This window comes from Corythoichthys intestinalis, chromosome 3 (assembly GCF_030265065.1).
Source record: "Corythoichthys intestinalis isolate RoL2023-P3 chromosome 3, ASM3026506v1, whole genome shotgun sequence".
Classification (NCBI taxonomy): Eukaryota; Metazoa; Chordata; class Actinopteri; order Syngnathiformes; family Syngnathidae; genus Corythoichthys; species Corythoichthys intestinalis.
Window position 1 is genome coordinate 49646188 of NC_080397.1, and position 25718 is coordinate 49671905.

A 25718-nucleotide genomic window follows, 5' to 3' on the forward strand; every position below is an offset into this window, starting at 1 on the left:
ATAGCTGCAGCCCGAGTGACTTTATACAGTTATGCAAAGTTAGCTATAATTCCTAAAAAATGGTTTGAAGTCACATGTAATAAACACAATTACCGTAATTTCCCGAATATAACGCGCACTTTTTTCTCCCAAAATCAACTTGTAAAATCATGATGCGCAATATAAACGGGTACATGGAATATATATATATTACAAATATATACAGTGGGGAGAACAAGTATTTGATACACTGCTGATTTTGCTGGTTTTCCCACTTGCAAGCCATGTAGACGTCTGTAATTTGTATCATAAGTTCTCTTTAACTGTGAGGGACGGAATCTAATACAAAAATCCAGAAAATCACATTGTATAATTTTTAAATAATAAATTTGTATTTAACTGCATGAAATAAGTATTTGATACATTACCAACTAGTAAATATTTCGGCTCTCAGTTCTTTTTTAAGAACCCCTCCTGTTCTCCACTCATTACCGGAAGTAACTGCACCTGTTTGAACTTGTTACCTGTATAAAAGACACCTGTTCACATGCTCAAACAAACAAACTCCAACCTCTCCACAATGGCCAAGACCAAAGAGCTGTGTAAGGACATCAGGGATAAAATAATAGACCTGCACAAGGCTGGGATGGGCTACAGGAAAATAAGCAAGCAGCTTGGTGAGAAGGTAACAACTGTTGGAGCGAATATTAGAAAATGGAAGAAGTTCAAGTTGATGGTCAATCTGCCTCGTTCTGGGGCTCCATGCAAGATCTCACCTCGTGGGGCATCACTGATCAATTACCTGAAGAGAGCTGGAACCACAGTCTCGAAGAAAACCATCGGAAACACAATGCACCGTCATGGATTAAAATCCTACAGCGCACGCAAGGTCCCGCTGCTGAAGCCAGTGCATGTCCAGACACGTCTGAGGTTTGCCACTGACCATCTGGATGATCCAGAGGAGCAATGGGAGAAGGTCATGTGATTGGATGAGACCAAAATTGAACTTTTTGGTCTAAACTCGGCTCGTCGTGTTTGGAGGAAAAAGAAGGATGAGTACAACGCCAAGAACACCATCCCAACCGTGAAATATGGAGGAGGAAACATCATTTTTTGGGGCTGCTTCTCTGCCAAGGGTACAGGACGACTGCACCGTATTGAGGGGAGGATGGATGGGGCTATATATCGCCAGATCTTGGCTGACAACCTCCTTCCTTCAGTGAGAGCCCTGAAGATGGGTCGTGGCTGGGTCTTCCAGCATGACAACGACCCAAAGCACACAGCCAAGGCAACTAAAGAGTGGCTCCGTAAGAAGCATCTTAAGGTCCTGGAGTGGGCTAGCCAGTCACCAGATCTGAACCCGATAGAAAATCTATGGAGGGAGCTGAAAGTCCGTGTTGCCCGGCAGCAGCCCCGAAACCTGAAGGCTCTGGAGAAGATCTGCATGGAGGAGTGGGCCAAAATCCCTGCTGCAGTGTGTGCAAACCTTGTCAAGGACTACAGGAAACGTTTGGTATCTGTAATAGCAAACAAAGGTTTCTGTACCAAATATTAAGTTCGATTTTTGTGATGTATCAAACACTTATTTCATGCAATTAAATGCAAATTTATTATTTAAAAATCATACAATGTGATTTTCTGTTTTTTTGTATTAGATTCCGTCCCTCACAGTTGAAGAGAACTTATGATACAAATTACAGACCTCTACATGCTTTGCAAGTGGGAAAACCAGCAAAATCGGCAGTGTATCAAATACTTGTTCTCCCCACTGTATAAACCGATTTTTTTTTATTGACACGGCCACGTTGTGTTGAAGAAACGTATGCACCGATCCTTTGCCGACCATTACGGTACGTGACGTCACCATTTTGTTTCGGTAATATTTCACTCTGATCGGCCGAATGATTTCGTCTGTGTTAAATTCCGCTTTTTTTCACTCTTCATAAAGCACAGAATTTAGTTTCTTGAACTAATTTGAGTCAACGTTTATTGCAGCTCCGCAACTCAGACCATGACAAACGTAAGCACACAGACTTCCTGTGTCCGTCAACTATATCTGTCCCTCGGGAAACTCAAACCCAAATAACAATACAGTGATACCTCAGCTCACGAACATAATTGGTTCCCAGAAAGTGTGTGTAAGGCGAAAAGTTCGTCTTCCAAACATTTATTTCCCATAAGAAACCATTAAAATGAGAATAATCCGTTCCCAGGTCCCCATAAAACATAATTTTCTACTAAATAAGCCTTACAACTACACAAAAATATACCTTATTTTATGTATAATAAATGTGCTATTGTATTATAATTAAAGAAATAAACTCTACTGTAGAATAAAGTCGTTTTATTTACCTTTGTGATGGTAGTTGATGGCTTGATGGAATGGAGTGGGAGGAGGAGGGAGGGAGGGAGTTACTGTTTGGAAGGAGAGTGTTACCGGCAAAGTGCGCAGTTAGCGTAGACTCCAGCGCTGTGTCCCACACATGCTTTTGGTTGTTAATAAAAGTGCCCACAAAAAGCCATCCGACGCCTCTGGGTGTTTGTATGCACGCCGCCACCTTTCTGGAGAGGAAATCGGGCGAACCGAAGACAAGCGACGACAACGAGCCAACGTGACTCGCAGGTCCACTTCTCACTACGGTGGGAAGCTGAAAGCACCGCCAATTACCAGTCGAGGGCGAATTGGTAACACGAGTCACCTTCCATAATGACTGTAGGTAACTCTTTTTCGGTCCCATAATAGCAAAAGTACACTCAATATGGTCCAAAATGTCTATCAAACACAAACCACATCCGCACTCAACGAAAGGGAGGGGACGAACTGAGACGCCGTGGGCGTGCGTCAGCTTCTCGTGGCGCTGTTCGACCACGTGGTTTCGTTCGTCCGCCGAAAACTAGTTCGTCAGCAGAGACTGTATGCTCGCGAATTTAATGTTCTTGAGGCGAAAAGTTCGTGAGCTTAAGCGTTCGTGAGCTGAGGTATCACTGTAGTTCCTATTGTTACTGTCGTGTCAACAGCGATGCGCTCTCTCGGATTTCCGACTTACGTTCTCACTTTCATTTTACCGTATCAATCCATTTATACATTTATTCATCATGATGAACCGAGCAAGTTATACAGCAGCCTTTAAAGAAAAGTCACATCTTTTTTGTTTTCTCCTAGATTTTGGTAAGTTGGAGAAGTTGTCAAATCATATTATTACCGTAAATATTGTCAGTTTATGGTAATGTTTTGAACTACCAATATGCTATGCTTGTGCTGTGTTTCACCAGTCAGTAAAGTCAGTAAGTCTGTATCTGTACACGAGCTCTGTTTTCTTGTACTCTTCTATTTATTGGTGCTAAAATTAGGGTGCGCGTTATAAACGGGTACAATAATTTCCCCTAGATTTTACAAGTAAATTTGGGGTGCGCATTATACACGGGTGCACCTTATATTAGGGAAATTACGGTAGTGAATCATTGTTCCCTGTTTTTTTCTCCTCCGTCGAAAAAAAAGTTCGACAAGCATTGTCCAACCTTTGCCTTTGATGTATTAAATCATATTATATCGCAATTTGTTAGTAGTAGTAGCTTTCTTAGGTGTATGCATCCCATGTACTACATGCACTTTGACTCATAGCTTACAGTGTTAGTGCGGTGTGTCAGAGAATAGTGAATTGTGTGATGTAGCGCTATTCTGTGTTGACTGAAAGGGCGGGCTAAGTACACAGACATAGCTGCTGTCTGTCAACAGCTTGCGGCACATGCATGTTTATCATGACCAAAAACACACTAAATGTTGAGCTGGTATAAGTGTTGTTGTGGAGCATGCCCTGAGGAAATGTTCATGCTCATTTCACACCTTTCTCATGTCACTACATTTTTTTTTTTTACCTCATGGACACACAGGCTTGTCTTTCATCCTCTCAGAATACACTTTTTAAATGTCCTCCATCAGCTGACCAGGAAATAAGAGAATGTCTTTAGTTCTTGTGTATCACACAGCCCACCGCTGTGACAATCAATGTCCTCCAAAAGCACAGCGACATATCTCATGTCAGGCCTCCCGGGGCTTGTGTGCACACAGACAGGCACAATCCATTAAACTGTATTTCCAGAAGCAATTTTTGTTAGACCATACAGAAGAGTTCACTTCTCCATCGTATAAAATTATGTTTCTATCGAATTCCATTCCCCCCAACGTTTCATGCATAACACTGGTCAAAACAAAATGAGTGTGTGACCAGGTTGAAGTTTGACATCTACGCAGTTTAATTGACACAAATCTATAAGCATTTCCAGGTTTATGCTGTGTTCAAGCCCATTTTGAGAAATTTGAATTCGTAAGCAATTCGCATTTCCTGGTGCCGCGTTGGTGTCCAAACCACTGAGGCCACCATACAAATAGTAATGTAGTGCTCAAAACAACACTATATAGTACAGAGGTCTGAACCCTTTTTGACCGAGAGAACTAAAACACCCAACATATTTCATAATATGATTTCACAAGAGCCATACAGTATGTGTGTGTATGTATGTGTATACAGTGGTACCTCTACAAACTAAGTTATTTCGTTCCAGGACATTGTTTGTAAGTAGAAATAGTCGTATGTCGAGCAGGAATTTCCCCTAAGAATGCATTATAATTACATTAATGTGTTCCACAGCTCAAAAACCTACACTAAATCCTTAATAAATACTGCTGGTACTATTACAAATACCAATTACACAGAGCAAAACAAATAAATCATGAATAAAAATCGCAATAATAATATAATAATAATAGTAATAATAATAATAACAATACACGTAATAACGTAACGAATCGGGTTCTAATGTGGCGGATGTGTTTTGCGTGGTGTACCTGAACGCACCGTGTGGCTGACTTGACAGAGTGAGAGAGGGACTTTTTAATTTCACTTTTTTCAGCTGTGGCGGACAGTAGGCATGTTGTGTTGCACAAGTTCTCTCAGGGTGCAGACAATTAAAAAAACGTGTGGCATTTGCCAAGGCCCACAGCCTGTCAAAAGGATGGACGCTGGAAAAGTGGCAAAAGGTGGATTTTTCAGATGAATCTTCCATTGGATTACACCACAGTCGCCGCAAATATTGCAGGAGACCTACTGGAGCCCGCATGGATCCGAGATTCACTTAGAAAACAGTGAAGTTTGGTGGTGGCAAAATCATGGTCTGGGGTTACATCCAGTATGGGGGTGTGCGAGAGATCTGCAGGGTGGAAGGCAACATACAGTGGGGCAAATAAGTACTTAGTCAAGTGCAAGTTCTCCGACTTGAAAAGATTAGAGAGGCCAGTAATTGTCAACATGGGTAAACCTCAACCATGAGAGACAATGGTGGGAAAAAAAAAACAGAAAATCACATTGTTTGATTTTTAAACAATTTGTTTCCAAATTAGAGTGGAAATTAAGTCCTTGGTTACCTACAAACAAGCAAGATTTCTGGCTGCCAAAGAGGTCTAACTTCTTTTAACGAGGTCTAATGAGGCTCCACTCGTTACCTGTACTAATGGCACCTGTTTTACTCATTATCTGTATAAAAGACACCTGTCCACAACCTCAAACAGTCACACTCTAAACTCCACTATGGCCAAGATCAAAGAGCTGTCGAAGGACACCAGAGACAAAATTGTAGACCTGCACCAGGCTGGGAAGACTGAATCTGCAATAGGTAAAACGCTTGGTGCAAAGAAATCAACTGTGGGAGCAATTATTAGAAAATGGAAGACATACAAGACCACTGATAATCTCCCTCGATCTGGGGCTCCATGCAAGATCTCACGCCGTGGTGTCAAAATGATAACAAAAACGCTGAGCAAAAATTCCAGAACTACATGGGGGGACCTAGTGAATGACCTACAGAGAGCAGGGACCACAGTAACAAAGGCTACTATCAGTAACACAATGCGCCGCCAGGGACTCAAATCCTGCACTGCCAGACGTGTCCCCCTGCTGAAGCCAGTACACATCCAGGCACGTGTGCGGTTCGCTAGAGAGCATTTGGATGATCCAGAAGAGGACTGGGAGAATGCGTTATAGTCAGATGAAACCCAAATAGAACTTTTCTGTAGAAACACAGGTTCTCGTGTTTAAAGGAGAAAGAATACCAAATTGCATCCGAAGAACACCATACCCACTGTGAAGCGTGGGGGTGGAAACATCATGCTTTGGGGCTGTTTTTCAGCAAAGGGACTGGGACGACTGATCTGTGTAGAGGAAAGAATGAATGGCGCCATGTATCGAGAGATTTTGAGTGAAAATCTCCTTCCATCAGCAAGGGCATTGAAGATGAGACGTGGCTGGGTCTTTCAGCATGACAATGATCCCAAACAAACAGCCAGGGCAACAAAGGAGTGGCTTCGTAAGAAGCATTTCAAGGTCCTGGAGTGGCCTAGCCAGTCTCCAGATCTCAACCCCACTGAAAATCTGTGGAGGGAGTTGAAAGTCCGTGTTGCCCAACGACAGCCCATCAGTGCTCTAGAGGAGATCTGCATGGAGGAATGGGCCAAAATACCAGCAACAGTGTGTGAAAAGCTTGTGAAGATTTACAGAAAACGTTTGGCCTGTTATTGCCAACAAAGGGCACATAACAAAGTATTGAGATGAACTTTTGGTACTGACCAAATCCTTGTTTACCACCATGATTTGCAAATAAATTCTTTAAAAATCAACAATGTGATTTTCTGTTTTTTTTTCCACATTCTGTCTCTCATGGTTGAGATTTACCCATGTTGACTATTACAGGCTTCTCTAATATTTTCAAGTTGGAGAACTTGCACAATTAGTGGTTGACTAAATACTTATTTGCCCCACTGTAAATGTCTGAAATATCAACAAATCTTAGTTGCCTCTTACATTCCTAACCATAAAAAGGGAAAAATTCTGCAGGAGGATGGTGCTCCATCGCATATTTCAATCTCTACTTCAAAGTTCCTCTAGGCAAAGAAGATCAAGATCCTTCAGGACTGGCCAGCCCAGTCACCAGACATGAACATCATTGTGCATGTCTGGAGTAGGATGAAAGAGGGAGCATGGAAGACGAAACCCAAGAATGTTGATGAACTCTGGGAGGCATGCAAGACTGCTTTCTTGCATGTTCCTGATGACCTAATAAATTGTATGAGTCCCTGCCGAACCGCATGACGTGTCATACAAAATATTAAATTTGGATCTCACAGCACCACTACTTAATTCACTTATGTTATGTACCATATTTTTGTATTTGAAGTACATTTTTGTTCAATTTTCACACTACTTTCTGTAGGCGACAAAACTTTTCTCTTGACAAAATTTGACCTTTATGTCTTCATTAAATGATAAATCTTTTTTCAGTGAAACAAATATATTTTTGTACATTCAACATAATTTGGGAGGATCTTAGATTTCATATGAGCCATTTCTGAAACCAATTGAATCATTAAAAGTCAGGTTATTAGCAATTGTTTCTACAAAATGGATAAGCGACAAGACTTTTGTCAGGGACTGTAAATGTGCTTGATGTGAAAGGTGGTTTAGAATGTATAATACAATAACGTGTCGAAGAGGAAAAGTAACATCACTTACTTTGCTGAGTAACTAATTACTCTTAAAATGAGGTAACTGAGTTACTTCTCCCAAAAAGTAATTGAGTTCGTAACTTGTAGCTAACTTATTACTTTTTGAAGTAAGATTAACAGCGTTGTACAGTACATACCCCTTTCTTAATAATTAGGACTGTTAGGACATTCACTATTTCAGTGTGTTCAAAGCAAGTGTTAAGGGCCGGTCCCTCCCCTCCTTCTCATCACACAAATTCAATCTGTTACTGTTTTTCTCAAAAGTTTTCACACATTTTCTTGTACTAACTTCAGACACAATGACCACAATTCAAGCTCAATGCCCCTGATTAAGTCATTCTAAACTATGGCCACAATTCCTGCTTTACACTCAAATTGTAGTTCTAAAACACTTTTTCCCCCCGAAACAATGTACACATTTGGCCATTTTTCTGTCTGTCATTTGTCTGTGGAGTATAGGAGAAGTGAGTTACAAATGTGTAAAATATTTAAAACGCAATAAATAAATGTAAATTAATAAATCTATCTTGACTTGAACTGACACAAACTATCAAATGAATAGTGCAACCGTAGTGTGCTGCCCTCCGTTTGGGCCGCATACCAACACAATGTACTGTATGCCTAGTGGTTGTATTAAAACACTTTGGTCATTTTGGCCACCTCTGGGTTTTTCCGGAGGTGAGGCCAAATCGACCATTGCTCGGGAATATTCGGAGTATTTGTCTTGGGAAAGGCTGAGTCTGCCTCTGCTGGGGTTTCTAGTGTTAATTTTCCCCTACACATTTTTTATATACTCCAGTTCACTCAGCATTGGCTGAGAGGAGACTTCACGCGCGAGACGAGCTCTTCACTAACGCCCATCTCCATGCAATCTGCGACGGGAGGACCACAATGGGCACTGAATTGAAGCATGTTATTAAGGCGTATATTTGAAGGTCCAAGAAATATGTGTGAATGATCGAACAGCTCATCACAGCTCGTTCATGTCAAGCGAGCTGGCCAGTTTCACATTTTAAATTACGGGTTGGCGGAGAGCCATATGCACTCATCAAAAGAGCCAGATACGGCTCGCGAGATGTAGGTTCCCGAACCCTGGAAACCCTGTTATTGGTTAGGACATCCGCTTCGCAGTTTCAATCCCAGGCTCTGGCCTTCCTGTGCAGAGTTTGCATGTTCTCCCCGTGCCTGCATGGGTTCTCTCCAGGTACTCCGGGTTCCTCCCACATTAAAAAAACATGCATTATAGGCCTATTGGACATTCCAAATTGTCTCTAGGTGTATGATTGTGTGCACTAAAGGTTGTTCGTCTCCTTTTACCTTGCGATTGGCTGGTAACTGAGTCAGGGTGTACCCTGCCTTCTGCCCATAGTTAGCTGGGATAGACTACAGCACTCCCGCGACCCTCGTGATCATAAGCCGCTCGGATGATGAATGAATGAATTCTTTAGAACAAAATTTGAGAGCCAAATATGCCAATATATTATTAGAAATACATAAAATATCACCATCGATTTAAAAATCTATAATCTTTAGTGCATGTTTTGATCTACGGAGGCTGCCATGTTTTATGCGCGCAATGGACGCTCGGGGTGATGACGTAATTTGTCACTGTCAGTAGACGAACACTACCGGTGTTTTGCAATTCCAACACGTCCAACGTCCAACACATGTGCACGTCGGTTAAAAGCGGCGAGTTCTTACTATTTATGTTTTAGTACCTTTTAATTGCCTCAAAATAGTTTTTTATACGTGTTTTGTTGTGGTAGCTTTAAAGCAGATTGTTGAGCTGTTGACCACATAAGTCACAAAGCGTAGTTAAATCACTCTTATTTGATATTACAACATTTAAGTATTTTCTTAAGGCATCTTTCTGTATGCATCGAAACAAAACAAGCTGCAGGTACACATTGGATGCGAAATTCGCCTTTTGTTGGACAGTGTAGCACATTTTGGCAGAACACGGTTTTGTCCTACTCTCGTTTCGTCTCCTCTTGTCTTTCCTGTAAATTTAGCTTTTTCTGCTAGTTTTGTGAAATATCCACTGTGCTTTCATGCTCATTAATGTTCCTCTCAGGTTCAAATTGAAAGGGCTGAACAGATGACATGTTTATGTCTCGAGAAACATACTCTGGAAGCCCAGCAGCGTAACCCAGTGATGTCACTGCCCTGCAACGTCAACAACAACGGCGACCTACTAGTCAAACTAATTTGACAAATCGTACAAAAAAAAAAACAAAAAAAAAATCAATAGGGGTTTTAATATCAAATTAACTAATAATTACGTTTATCTTTTAAGACGCCTTTCTGTCCATGGTTCCCTTTAACGCATGAATTGAAGAAATTTATTGTTTTCAAATGTTTCCCCTTATTAACACATTCATGAAGTTGAACAATAGCAGATCAATGCTGGCAGGTTCTGGTCTGCCTGAGCTTGAGACAAGCCTGGAACTTCAAAATGTGGTCCCGAGATGGGTCATGAGGGCTCAACATTAGCAAATACTGTATATAAATGGTTGTGGTTAACAAAGATTCTTAATACCATGTGTAGCTGTGGATGAAAGTGAAAAGCTTTCCGTCATTGACAACCAATGTCCGTCTTTGTAATACATAATCATAGCCCTTTTTTAGTCCATTAGATCTAGCTTTAACTGTACCTGGTTGAAATAACTGGACTTTATCAAAAAATGGATTTGAGAGTTGCCTGAACCTCGATTCATCTATGGGCAATAGATAGAAGAGCGGCTAGATTTTTAGTAGTGTAATTACGTAAAACCACCAAGACACAAACTTCCCATGTGGTTGCAGGTTTTAAAACACAACAGCATTTTTTAAATTACTTCGTCTGATTTGACTGACTTGATTAACATTTTCAATTGCTTTTGGCATGTGTAAACTTCTCTCTTTGTGACTATGGTTTCTGTTTTTGCATTTTAGAAAACAGTCCTCTGGTGTCTTGATAAAAGCTGGGAGAGGTTCTAGCCCATTGGCAACCAAAATGGTATCGAAAATGGACACAAATACACTAATGTGTCCAAACAATAAATACTGCTTATCATGCTGGTGAAAATAGATGGCTGCGAATAATCATTGTCAGCCCTCCCAGTTTAAACGAATTGGACGTCTATTGTTCTCAAATGAGTGTTTAGAGCAGTATCGGGAGCCATAACCACCGTATAATTTGGTTTTTGTTCATTTAAATTTTATTAATTTTGGGTTTATTTACATTTCATTATTTGTTACATTTATATATATCCATAAAAAATATATATAAATAATTGTTGAAAATAAAAAATATATATATAATTGAGACCTGCTGTACACATATGTGGACATTACGTTTTGCGTCATATTGTGGCCTACATAACTCAAAATAAGTTCATGTATGTGGACACCTAGGTTTTTACAGTTTTTTTGTTGTTGTTTTTTCTAATTAGCAAAAATGTCACTTGTGCTTTAACAATTTCATACAAGAATTAGATTTTTTTTTAATATTAATTTTATTATTATTGTTATTTATTTTATTTTTTTTACCCCTTACCAGGCACACATTTAACTCATTGGCTGCCATTGATGGTGATAGATGTCCAATCCATTTTGACTGGGAGGGGTGAATGAACAAATATCATGGATTAGACGTCTATCTCTGTCAAAGGCATGCAATGAGTTAACAACATGGGGGGAATCCAAGGGTATAGGTTTGGTCTCAACATTGGTTGGAACGCTATAACCGCATAACCTGCATGTATGCTTTTTGCTGGGGACAGGACATTAATATGACCAAACAGATTAGGTTCACAGGGATCAGGGCTACATTTCCCACAAATATGGTGATGTGTTTCCCACGTGAAAATGAAAAAAAGTTAAAATCATTATTTTCATGGGAGAAAGTCATTTTTCAAAATAGGGGAATTCCCGCTTACTTCATATAAAGGAAATTTACAGTGGTTGGTTTTTGCTTCAATTGGTTGTCTCTTTCATCTTCTTTTCCCTTTTTTTCTCTAAAGTGCATCATTGGGTGGAGAAATAATGGGGGGAAAAAAATTCTCAATCATGATTAAATTTTTTTTTTTTTTAATCTCGATTATGATTAAATGTATGATCATCTGAAATTAATGTCTGCAATGGCTGCAAATAAAAATATTTTAAAATAAATGAATACATTTTACTTAATGAATGAATACACTAATAGGTATTTGGTTTCAAAAGTGTAAATTCACAACATGCTCCAGCCTTCTTTCCTTCTAAACCAGGCCGTTTACTAGAAGAAAAGCAGCAGCATGTGTTTTTTTGACTGTCAACACTTTCCTGGGAAACACAGACTGGGTCCTGGGGCCTCTGCCAATAAGCAGTTTCTTGCTCATGTTTTGCTGGTTCTTTACTTTCCAGCAGAGTTCATTAAATTTCTCACAGTTCACTTAACGATAACAGTAGAAAACACACTGCAAATTTATACTTAGACCATAAATAAGTAAGTCTGTCAATCTTACTTTCAGCTAGCTATACTGTATTTCTAATTTCAAGAAATCTGGGTAAAATTTACTGGAAGCACTGGCAGACAATTTCACTTATTTCTAGTAGATTTACACTAAAACAAGGGATTTTAAGGAGATGTGTTTTTGCAATGTACTCGAATTTTGCAGGTGAGCAGGTTCACACAGTTTAATGCTATGCTAACTCAGTAGCAAAATTAGTGGAATGTTCCATACGGTCCAAAACATAGATCCAATCTTTTAAAAAAAAAAGTTTTTTAAAAAAATCTTTTTACATTACGTACTTACAGTGACTGCTGCTGCTGCTGGTTGTGGCCAAAAGGACTTCTAAAATCCTCCTCTTCAAAGGGGGCAGAGGAGGCAGCATGTAGACATGTTTTATGCATTTCTGTCAGGTTGTATCAGTGCGTTTGTGTTATCAGCCAACTATACGTGCGTTTGAGGGTGTAAAAAAATGGACCGGCATGCACATTAAGCAAGAAAAAGGGGTATATAAATGTAAGTCTGAACATAATGAGAATAAATCACTTAATAAAAGGGTCAATTCTATTTTTTCCAACATATGGAAAAACAATCTAATACCCCTTTCCCACTGAAACTAGTGGGTCAACGCACGTTTTTCCAAGCCGATGCAACCCGCTAGCAATTGGCATTTGGCACCTTTCCCATTGACAAAAAAAAAAAGCCGTGTCTTTTTTTTTTTCTCCACCCGTCTAACCCCCAACCCCTCCTCAGCCGTGCGTAAGGTTCGTGACGTCACCACGCTAAGATGCGCTTCGACAAGTGCAACCGAATTCATTCAGTTCAAGGAAGTAAACAATGCAAAGCAACATAGAAGCTTCCTTTCTGTTTGTGTTCTCTGTTTTCATGCTTTTTACTGCCCTCAAAATGGTCAGCAAAGGATCAACACTCTGCTTGTGCTGAGGCAACGTAGGCGACGTGAATTTTGGCTTGAAATTGAAAGGAGTCGTGTACGTCACAGAAGGAGGAGAAGAGCCTTTGTTTCATCTGTTATGGCTATTGCTAACGCTGCTACACCGACTGTTCGCTGTATGTGGAACCCATTTGTGGATCCGGGCTAGACCACATGGTTTTTGTTTTTGTTATGACGCATCACGTACTAGCCTACGTCACCACGTAGATTAGGGTGTTGACTGTGGACCCGGGGTTTTGCTTTCACACTGCATGGCGATCAGAGCGGAGGTGATTTTAACGCGGGTCGCTTGGCGGGTTGATTGACACGGGTCGAAGCGGGTCGCTGCACCTTTCCCACTTTCACCAAAAGCCGATTGTTAGCGGGTTGACACGGGTTTTTTGGCCAGTGGGAAAGGGGTATAAATGACCTATATAAGTGAAGTCATTATATAATGCAAATAAGGTTGGTTAAAAGTTGGTGGGGACAATTTGAGCATCCTGAAAAGCTGGTAGTCTCTAATGTTGATTCCCTAGAAATCAACATTAATAAAGACTCTTAATTGGGGTTGTAACCATGGTGTATTTCTGTTTATTATTCATTTTAATTGTATTGTTTTAGTTTTATTAACATTGTGTTAATGTATAACATATTTCAAATTATTTTAGAAAATATTACTCAACAATAATGATTGATATCTTGTTTAAAATATATATGGCAGAAAAGACTCAGGTGACCTGAAGTTCCGCTCTGAGACCCCCAATTTAGCCAAATTTCAAAATGGTCCGATATGCATGTCATCATTGGAAAGCTTAAAATCTCAATTTTCTGGGGATAGAAAATTTTGAACAGGAGGGCATTTTTAAAAAATTTTTAAAAAAATATTTTCTAAACAGCAAAACCCTGTCTGGAGGTGAGAGCACGCGAGAGCAGAATTACAGACACCATGACTTTAACGAGATATTATCGCATACTTGCCTTGTTTCGATCCAAAAACTCCATGTCGCATGTATCACTGAGTGTCAAGACACAGCTGTGAATGGCCACAGCTGGATTTTTGGGGGATTTTATGGGTGAAACATGGTAATACAACAAGGGTCGCGATGCAGAAATCGCAGACATCAAGGAGTGGTCGAGATTTTCTTTTTCATATATTTACCCTTTTAAACTTTTTTTTTTTTCCAATTTTTCTTTGTTTGGATCGATTATTTGTAATCTAACATATCGGAGAAAATGCGAAATGCGAAAGGAACCAAAAAAAAAAAAAAGTACAATTAAGCGATAGTTATGAGGCAGATATCCGTGACTTTTTTACAGACGCCATTTTTTTCATTGGGACATAATTTGTTTAAAAGTTTGAAATATTATATATTATATATATATATTTTTTTAATGAAACATGAGACATCAATTAATGATTCTAAGCTAAAAACGACAGACATTTTGAACAATAAATATAATTAATTACCTTCGTTTTATGGCTGGGTTGAAACAAGCGGTTGCGCGACGTCTGTAAACGGGGGCTTTCAGGGTAAAACGGACAAATTAAAAATAGTTCGGGGACTTAATGCTCCATGAATCTGCTATGGCAGCATATAGACATATTGTTCTATCAGACACAACAGTTGTTTTGGCTTAAAATACAGCAGTTTCTGTTAAAGAAGAGTGCAAGAGCAGAAACTGCTTTTTCAGTATTGTTTGTGTTTTCCGCCATATATAATTACTATATTTAAAGGGTAAAAGTTCTTAGGCCCACCCCGCCCCCGCTTTTTTTCTTTTTTCTTTTTTAAATCATCAAAAATCGTCACTTGCTCTATAAGGGTTAAAGGGCTTAAATGTTCACTTTTGAACGGCTGTCCACTGTAGTGAACGCGCAATTCATGACATGGTGAACGTGTCAAATGAGTCAATTGGTACCGGTGTTCTGCCAAAATATTCTACATCGGCGAAACGTCCTACATTAGTCGAATTTGACACCTAAAGTACTACCATGCGCTCTAAACTTGTTTTATTTAGATGCATACAGGAATAACGTACTAAAAAAATGCCTGCAGAAAATACTTAAATGTAGTTATATCAAATAAGGACGGTTTAAACACGCTACGTGACTAATGTGGTCAACTGCTTCAAATCTAACACAAAAAAACACAATGGTTAAAAGTATGAGAGGGTAATACATGCAAAAAGTATCTTTGAGGCTGTGAAAAGGTTCTAAATAACTAAAAACTAAAATAACAACAAAACATAAATAAAAACAAAAATAGTGAGTAATCGCCGCCTCTAACCGATGTGCGCATGCGTGTGAATGCATGCGCAAGCGCCCTGAGCATTGTGTAGACGTTTCGCCGCGTAGTAAGGAATGGCCGAACACCGGTGGCCGTTTACTTGTAATTAAGCGTGAATGAAGTATTTCTGAGTGCGCTGCTGACGGCTGTACTAACTTGGGAATGAACTTGTTCTGTTCCCCCAGCCGGGCCGCGAAGTCCTCCCAGGCGGCGGCGCAAGGTTCGTCGTCGTCGTCCTCCTGCTGCTGTCTGGGTTGCTGCTCTACGTCCGTGCGGTGTCGTTCGTGGAAGCCGCTGATAAACTCGGGCAGCGTGATAGTGCCGTCCTTGTCCACGTCCAGTCTGTTGAAGAGGCGCTCGGCCTCGCTCGGGCTGACCTGGAGCTCCGTACAGATAGTGAAGAACTCATCGCGCTCAATACTGCCCGACCCGTCCGTGTCGTAAGCGTCGAACAGAGCGCGGAGACGCTCCCGCTCCTCGGCGCTCATCACCTTGGGACGCTGTACGCTGAAGTGGACAAAAACACGACTAAAACACCAACACTCAAATCCTACTCTGTTATCTTAAAAAAACAAACAAACAAACAAACAAACATACTCCAAAGTCGCACGTATACGCGGCTCCGCGCGCAGGTGAGCCACTGAAAACCGACTTTACCTGACAGGGGTGTGCATGTGTGTGTGTGTAAAGGCGTGTTCACAAACCCCCGGGCTTTCGTCACATCAGGATTAAAACAAGTCAATAAATTAAATCGCCTTTTTTTTTTTTTTTCTGTATATATATTTTTTAAATTATTGGTATATATATATATATATATATATATATATATATATATATATATATATATATATATATATATATATATATATTTTTTTTTTTTTGGGACGCAAAACTATCCAAAAATAATTAGGAAAAAAAAAATACAATAAGTACAACCGAAGTACAAATTCATATTTTTTGACTAACAATTACAAAAGGATGCACAGAATATATATATTTTTTAATCCAGTGTATTAATGGGGGGCTAGAGTGTGGGGCTATTTTATTTTATTAAAGTTTCTATTTAACTTTTTCTTTTTTTTACATACAGTTCTTGGTGTCCAGGTGAGTACAATTAATTGAAAATAATGTGCTTTTTTTCCTGCTCAGTGTGCATTATCATCACCAAGTTAGCGTTGCCTTGTAGACGCTACAATATAATAATTTTATATATGGCGGAAAACACTCAGGTGACTTGCTCTGAGACCACCAATTTGGCCAACTTTCAAAATTGTCCGATATGCATGTGTTATACATCATTGGAAAGCTTAAAATCTCAATTTTCTGGGGGAAGAAAAAATGTGAACAGAAGGGCATTTAAGAAAAAAAAAAATTTTAAACAGCGAAACCCGATCTGAAGGTGAGAGCACGCGAGAGCAGAATTAAAGACACCGTGACTTTAACTAGATATTATTGTGTACTTACCCTGTTTCGATCCAAAAACTCCATGTAGCATGTATCACTGAGTGTCGACATAGCTGTGAATGGCCACAGCTGGATTTTTGGGGGATTTTATGGGTGAAACATGGTAATATAACAAGGGTCACGATGCAGAAATCGCAGACATCAAGGAGTGGTCGAGATTTTCTTTTTCATATATTCACCCTTTTAAATGTCCCCCCCCCCCCCAATTTTTCTTTGTTTGGATCTATTATTTATCATCCAACATATCAGAAAATGCGACAGTAACAAAAATAATACAATTAAGCGATAGTTATGAGATAGACATCCATGACTTTTTTTACAGACACCATTATTTTCATTGTGACATAATTTGCTTAAAAGTTTAATATATGCGAGTGAAGTTTTTTAGTCTTTTTTTTTTAAAACGAAATATTAGACATCAACTAATGATGCTAAGCTAAAAATGACAGACATTTTGAATAATAAATATAATTAATTACCTTCGTTTTATGGCTGGGTTGAAACAAAAGCAGTTCGCGACGTCTGTAAACGGGGGTTGTCAGGGTAAAACGGACAAATTAAAAATAGTTTGGGGGCTTAATGCACCATGAATCTGCTATGGCAGCATATAGACATATTGTTCTATCAAACACAACAGTTGTTTTGTCTCAAAATACAGACGTTTCTTTTAAAGAGGAGCGCAAGAGCAGAAACGGCTTTTTCAGTCTTGTCTGTGTTTTCCGCCATATGTATGTATACTGTAATTTTCTGACTATAAGACGCACCTTAATATAAGCCGCCACCCACCAAATTTGACACGAAAACGGCATGTTTTCACTGATGAACAGCACTGGAATATAAGCTGCAGCTGTCCTCACTGTATTATGGGATATTTACACCAAAAGATATTAACCGGTAACACTTTATTTGACAGCGGCATCATAAGACTGTCATAAGACCAAATGAACCACAATGAAGCTTTGAACCAATCAGCTCCGAAGCTTCTTGCTTAAAGAAACTTCATTTTGACATCACTGCTCCCTAGCGGGAGACAGTCAACCTTTGCTGCCACCTGCTGTCAACACTGTTGTCATCCAACATGCCTTCTAGCATGCGTTGCATCGCTAAAGATGTAAATAACAATCAAAATTTATGTTCTGTGCTAATTATTTCTTTAATTATTGTTCCAGTTGTCCGGTCTTATGGCAGTCTTATGACACTGCTGTCAAATGAAGTGTTACCTTTTAACCCAAATAAATCAACAAGCCACTCTTGGCCCTGACTATAAGGCCCTGGATTCAAAATGAAGGAAAAAAGTAACGGCTTATAGTCAGCTTTTAGACGGCCTCAGGTTTTCCTGCAAAACATCCTGATAAACTTTTGAATTCATTCTTCCATTAATGATCGCAAGTTGTATGTTAATATTTTTGTGTGATTTTGACAAAGATCAGATCACATTTGATGGGGATTTTATGCAGAAATGTGAGAAATTCCAAAAGGTTCAGATACTTTTTCATACCACTGTATTTATATAGATATGGCGGAAAACACAGACAAGACTGAAAAAGCAGTTTCTGCTCTTGCACCCCTCTTTAAAATAAACTGCTGTATTTTAAGCCAAAAGAACTGTTGTGTTTGATCGAACAATATGTATATATGATGCCATAGCAGAATTATGCCGCATTAAGCCACCGAACTATTTTTAATTAGTCCGTTTTACCCCGGAAACCCCCTTTTACAGACGTCGCGCAACCGCTTTTGTTTCAACCCAGCCATAAAAACAAGGTAAGTAATTTTATTTATTATTCAAAATGTCTGTCATTTGTAGCTTAGAATCATTAATCGATGTCTAATATTTTGTTTAAAGGGAAAAAAAAACATTTTAAAAAAATTATTCCCTCGCGTATTTTATATTTTTAAACAAATTAAGTCTTAATGAAAAAAATTGTGTCTGTAACAGAGGTTGCGCTAGACTTTTTCGTTGTCTGTCATTTTGACTGACAGTGTCATAAAAATCCGGTCATAATCTATTTTTACCCGGCACTTACATTTTAAAAATGATAATAATGACATATTCAATAGTATTTAGTTTTGATTCATTTTTAATTAATATTCTGTCTGAACAAGCTTAACAAGAGGCAAACAGACAGCGGAGTGCACCAATCAGAGACGGGCAGACGTGCCGTTAGCAAAGCGACGAGGGCAGGACGAGGGACTTGCGCGCGGAAGTAAACATACGAGGAGAACGGAGTTTATTCAACATGGCTAGCGCGAGACAGACTGTTGTCAATGACTCGTGTCGATGTGTTTTAGCTCATTTAAAACTGAATTTACCGCGGATTGGAACATATTCTCGGCTCTCCCGTTCGCCATCCGTGTTATAGTACAGACGACTTTCGGCGCGCAAGAGTGACTGACGTTGCTCGTGAAGAACACGTCACGCAAATAAACAAATCTGATTTGTCGATTGATTTTGTACCTACTCGAGAGGCTGTGTCCCAGACTTTTCTCTCAGTGTTTGAAAAATACAGGCAGAACAGTCTGGCCGTGCCAGGCAAACAGTTGCCTTGACATTTTTCCGAGTAAGGCCAACGACGTCACGCATCGAGAGACAATAGCTAATTAATATGCTCACTCGCCACCTTGTGGTCTGGGGTGTGAATTGCAACCTGTCAAAATGACGGACGGACTTCAGTTTTTTCCGTCACCGTTTTAAAAAACCGGTCAACGACGGAAAATATTCGGTTAACACGACCCCTGGTCTGAAAATAAGTCACGGATATCTACCTCATAACTATCGCTCAATTGTATTTTGTTTGTTACTGTCGCATTTTCCCCCATATGTTAGATCATAAATAATCGATCCAAAAAAAAAAAAAAAAAAAACGTTTAAAAGGGTAAATACTGTTTATGAAAAAGAAAATCTCAACCACTCCTTGATGTCTGCGGTTTTTGCATCGCGACCTTGTTATATTACCATGTTTCACCCATAAAATCCCCTAAAAATCTGGCTGTGGCCATTCACAGCTGTGTCTTGACACCTGGTGATACATGCTACATGGAGTTTTTGGATCGAAACAAGGTACGTACGCGACAATATCTCGTAAAAATCATGGCATGCTCTCACCTCCAATTAGGGTTTTGCTGTTTAATTTGTTTGTTTCTTTTTTTTTTTTTTTTTTTTTAAGATGCCCTCCTGTTCAAAATTTTTCTTCTCCCAGAAAATTGAGATTTTAAGCTTTCTAATGATGTATCACACATGCATATCGGACAGTTTTAAAATTTGGCCAAATTGGGGTCTCAGAGCGGAACTACAAGTTACCTGACTGTTTTCCGATATATGTATGTATATATATATATACATATATATATATATATATATATGTTATATTAGAGCTGTCAAACGATTAAAAGTTTTAATGGAGTTAATCACAGTTTAAAAAATATTTAATCGTAATTAATTGCAATTCAAACCATCTACAAAATGTGCCATATTTTTCTGTTAATTATTGTTGGAATGGAAAGATAAGACACAAGAAGGATATATACATTCAACATACTGTACATAAGTATTGTATTTTTTTATTATAATAATAAATCAACAAGATGGCATTAACATTATTAACATTCTGTTAAAGCGATCCATGGATAGAAAGACTTATAGTTCTTAAAAGATAAATGTTAGTACAAGTTATAGAAATTTTATATTAAAACCCCTCTTAATGTTTTCGTTTTAATAAAGTTTGTAAAATTTTCAATCAAAAAATAAACTATTAGCTCCCCATTGTTGATGTCAATAATAATTATGGGGCTGAAACCCATAAAATCAGTTGCACCCAAGCGCCAGCAGAGGGCGGCAAAACACCAAAAAACACAAGTAACAAATGGAAATGACATTTTGCTGTCATTTTAATCTGTTTGAGTGGGGGTATGTGCGTTAAATGCGTCAAATATTTTAACTTTTTGATTGATTAAAAAAATTAACGCCCGTTAACGAGATAATTTTGACAGCCCTAGTATATATATATATATATAAATTATTATCAAAAATAGTCACTTGCCCTAATCTTTTCTTGAATGACGTAATCAAAACAACTAGAGCAAAGGCAGGAAAGGCAGGAGATTCAGAGCCTTACCTGCATATTGAAAAATATATCTATATTTATTAGGGGTGTGACGATACACACAAGTCACTGTTCAATACGTACCTCGGTACAGGGGTCATGGTTCGGTGCAGGTTCAGTACAACAGGAAAAACAAAAAGGCTTTGTTTCTCACAGCATTTGAAAGTTATAGATTGCACTGTTACACTCCTATATTGGTGAAATTTTAAGTTTGACCAACGTTTCAATCATTTCAATTCCATCAGTTAATATAAACATCTTTGATGTGAAAAATGTTATAGAATGTATAATGTAATAACCTGTAGAAAATGAAAAGTATAACGTCATAACACTTACAATAAGGTGACTGAGTTACTAACTCAATTACTATTTGGGACAAATAATTTGGAACTGTTACTATTTTTTTAAGTAAGATTAACAAAACTGGTTCTTAGAATTTTTGCCAAATTTGGTAGCTAACCAACCATACTTACATCATGGTTGTTAAGTACAAAACAAGGGTTGTAGTCACAATTTTCTGTGTCCATTTTCTCCCAGTTTTGGAAATCTGAGTTGCACGGACCACCCTATTCCCATTTGCAATAACTTTTTTGCTTGGCCAGGTCACGTGACATGTATACATTTATGTACAATATATTTAATTAAAAGAAAAAAATCTCCATCCCCTTATTTGAAAACAGGGCATTATTTCAAAATTGTAATTCAGCAACAGATTTCGTCTGTCACATGACAGAATATGTTCAAAAAGAAGGACTATAGATATCTATTTGTTTTCCTTTAATAAAGTGAAGTCAGATGATTTGAACAATTTCATATTCAACCATTCCTACTAACTCACTAGCTGCCGTTGACGGCTTTAGATGTCCTATCTTCAGTCTATTTGAATTGGTAGTGCTAGAAGTAAATGATCATTGTTCGGTCTCATTGACCCACCGCGTTATACGTCCAATCCATTTGAACTGGGAAGGGTTAGCATCGAATGGCGGTCACTGATTTAACAATTGATCAATTATCCAAATAGTAATCAATGATTTGTCAATTCATTCTCTTTTAGTCCAAAATAAAAAGAGAACATAGATGTATATATTTTTGATAGGGCTGTCAAAATTATCGCGTTAACGGGCGGTAATTAATTTTTAAAATTAATCACGTTAAAATATTATACGCAATTAACGCACATGCCCCGCTCAGACAGATTTAAATGACAGTACAGTGAAATGCCCACTTATTCATTGTGTTTTGTGGAGTTTTGCTGCCCTCTGCTGGCGCTTGGGTGCAACTGATTTTATAGGATTTAGCACCCATGAGCATTGTGTAAGTAATTATTGACATCAACAATGGCGGGCTACTAGTTTATTTTTTGATTGAAAAATTTACAAATTTTATTAAAACGAAAACATTAAGAGGGGTTTTAATATAAAATGTCTATAACTTGTACTAACATTTATCTTTTAAGAACTACAAGTCTTTCTATCCCTGGCTCGCTTTAACAGAATGTTAATAATGTTAATGCCATCTTGTTGATTTATTGTTATAATAAACAAATACAGTCCTTATGTACCGCATGTTGAATATATATATCCATCTTGTGTCTTATCTTTCCATTCCAACAATAATTTACAGAAAAATATGGCATATTTTATAAATGGTTTGAATTGCGATTGTGATTAATTACGATTAATTAATTTTTAAGCTGTAATTGTCATGTTTATGTGCCTTCTCAGTTCTTTTCTTTCCTTTCCAGCACATTATGCAGCTGGATGGGCGGGGCTGTGCTGCACACCTGTGGCACATTTGGAGCGCTCATTATTTAAGGACTCCTGTCACCGTCTGCGAGTGTCGGACTATTGCATTTGCTTGTTACCTGCTTTGCTTACCGCTGTGTGCTCATCGTCACCCTTGGTGCTTCCCGACATTCTTCGATCGTGTTCTGGTTTGATCTCATTTACTTTTGTGTTTTATTGGGATTTTGTAATTGAAATTTTGTACTGTTATATTCACGCCATTTTGGCGTGCTCTCTCAGTTGTATTTTCTTACTCGCGTTTTCTAGCGTGCTCTCTCAGTTGTATTTTCTGACCCGCGTTTTCTAGCGTGCTCTCTCAGTTGTATTTTCTTACCCGCGTTACTTAGCGTACTCTCTCAGTTGTATTTTCTTACTCGCGTTACTTTGGCGTGCTCCCTTTGTTCTCGTTTTTGTAATAAATACTTCTAATTTCAAAGTCTGTGTTTGGATCCATATTGTAACTTAACAGAATAGTCCGACCATGGATCCCACAGATTCTGAAAGTACTCGCCGTGTAATCGCCTGTCACGGTCACGTGATCAGCCAGCACGAACAGTCACTGCGTGAACTAGCAAACGCGATCGGCTCGCTAATTACACGTGTAGAAAAGATGACGTCACCTTCACAGTCTTGTGGCGTAGTTGACGCTGCGGTGGCGCCCGATCAGCTCCCTCCCTCTTCGATGTGCCCGCCTGCGTCTTTTCGGGAGCCGGTGTTGCCACACCCCCATCGATATGAGGGAGAACCCGGTGCTTGCCGACAATTTTTGCACCAGTGCTCCCTTGTTTTTGACCAACAGCCATACACATTTGCGAGTGATAGCTCCCGTGTAGCATATGCCATGAGTCTCCTCGCCGGTAAAGCTGCTACGTGGGCCATGGCGGTAAGCAACTCTACACCCACGATCCGTCAGTCATACGAGACTTTTAAGACTGAGTTTATGAGGGTTTTTGACCATCCGGTTAAAGGCAAGGAGGCAGGCAGCCGCCTGTTGGATTTTTTTCAAGGCGATCTGTCTGTGGCGGACTACTCCATTCAGTTCCGCATTTTGGCCGCGGAGTGCGGTTATGGCGAAGCGGCTCTGTGTGGTATTTTTCGGCGGGGGCTGTCGCCTGCTGTCAAAGATGAGTTGGCGGCCCGGGATGATTCATCGGGTCTGGAGGACCTGATTTCTCTGTCCGTGCTTTTGGACAATCGTCTGAAGGAGCGCGAGAGGGAACGAGCCATGGAGACTCGGGGACGTCGTTGGCCTTCGCCGCGGGGCGGCCCGACAGCGGACCGTGCAGATGGCTTCGTCAAGCGGTCATCTGTCTCCACGCCGACGCGGGGTCCAGGCTCGACAGGAGTGGAGCCTATGCGACTCGGTGGCGGTCGTCTTTCTGCAGCGGAGAGACGGAGACGGATGACAACGGGCTTGTGTCTGTACTGCGGCTTGCCGGGGCACCATGTCGCCGCCTGTGACGCGATCCCTTCAGGTCGCCTCGGATCTTCGGCCGCTGGGGCTCCCCTCACCCGAGGGGGAACGAGATTCGGGCATGACCGCAGTCCATCGAACGAGTTGCCTCGCGACAAATTAAATGAACCAATACACCCTCGAGGTGATTTGAGACTGCAACTGCCGGGAGAGGTGTCATATAGTGGGATTAATTTTAGGTTTACTGCTTTAGTTGATTCGGGGGCGGATGACTGCTTTATAGACCGAAGTGTTGTTGACGCTCTTAAATGTCCGTTGATAAAACTAGCTCGGCCTAAAAAGGTTTTAGATCTCGATGGGCGACCCCTGGCGGACGTGAGATTTATTACGCCTCCGCTCAAAACAAAGCTTTCCGGTAATCATTTTGAGATCCGTAGTTTTTTAGTGATGCCGTGCAAATCGGCTCCAGTTGTACTTGGGCTCCCCTGGTTAAAAGTACATAACCCTAATATTGATTGGGCCAAGACACAAGTAGTGACGTGGAGCACATTTTGTTATGCGCACTGCTTGCGTTCTGCATGTTTACTTCCTGGTCAAACGCAGACGGCCATCGAGCCGGTCAATTTGGAGAATGTTCCGGCCGAATATCATGACCTCCAGCACGTTTTTAGCGAAGAGCGTGCCAAGACCCTGCCACCGCACCGTCCGTATGACTGTGCAATTGAATTATTGCCTAATGCCGCGTTGCCTAGCTCTAGATTATACCAGGTCTCTAAACCGGAACAAGAGGCAATGAGGGAATACATCTCCTCTTCCTTGGCTGCTGGCCTTATTCGCCCGTCATCTTCTCCTTTGGGGGCGGGGTTTTTCTTCGTCGGCAAAAAAGATGGGGGTCTTAGGCCGTGTATCGACTATCGGGGTCTCAACGAGATCACTATCAAAAATAAATATCCGTTGCCGTTGTTGGATTCGGCTTTTGCTCCGTTGAAATCAGCCACAGTATTCACCAAATTAGACTTGCGCAGCGCTTACCACTTAGTCAGGATTCGTGAAGGAGACGAGTGGAAAACCGCTTTCAAAACCCCGCTCGGGCATTTCGAGTACCTGGTCATGCCTTTCGGCCTAACTAACGCACCTGCTGTTTTTCAGAGCCTCATAAATGATATATTGCGTGACATGCTAAATGTGTTCTGTTTTGTTTATTTAGATGACATTCTGATATTTTCTAGAAGCCTGCAGGAACATCACCAACATGTCCGCATGGTTCTGCAAAGACTACTAGAAAATAAACTGTTTGTCAAAGCTGAAAAGTGTGAGTTCCACCAAGAGTCAATCCAATTTCTTGGTTTTATTGTGGAAAAAGGGCAGCTACGACCTGACCCAGCTAAAATTAAGGCAGTAGCAGAATGGCCGACTCCCACTTCACGTAAGCAATTACAAAGATTCCTTGGGTTTGCCAATTTTTATAGGCGTTTTATCCAAAATTATAGTATGAGGGCTGAGCCCCTAACCAGGCTGACCTCTAACAAACGCCCCTTTGTGTGGTCTCCAGTGGCAGAGGCCGCATTCGTAAGTCTTAAACGGTCATTCACAAGCTCTCCCGTCCTTGTCCATGCTGACCCAGATCTTCCTTTTGTGGTCGAGGTTGACGCGTCGAGTTCCGGAGTGGGGGCAATCCTGTCCCAGAGGTCTTCAGTCGACCAGAAACTGCACCCCTGTGCCTTCTACTCC

At 40.0% G+C, this 25718-nt stretch overlaps 1 protein-coding gene across 2 annotated transcripts in view; it reads right to left on the bottom strand.

Annotated features, from left to right (window-relative positions):
* rasef (RAS and EF-hand domain containing) overlaps positions 1 to 25718 on the bottom strand; it is a 78119-nt gene that overhangs the window by 49540 nt on the left and 2861 nt on the right. The window contains exons 1-2 of one of the 2 annotated variants that reach the window (XM_057832353.1): positions 15820 to 15873; positions 15379 to 15729 (exon numbers count right to left, since the gene is read on the bottom strand). In XM_057832353.1, coding sequence (XP_057688336.1) covers positions 15379 to 15710 — 332 coding nt within the window. In that variant the 5' untranslated portion in view covers positions 15711 to 15729; positions 15820 to 15873. Of the gene's footprint in view, positions 1 to 15378; positions 15730 to 15819; positions 15874 to 25718 lie in introns of those variants that run through there. The other variant, XM_057832352.1, reaches the window with a different exon arrangement.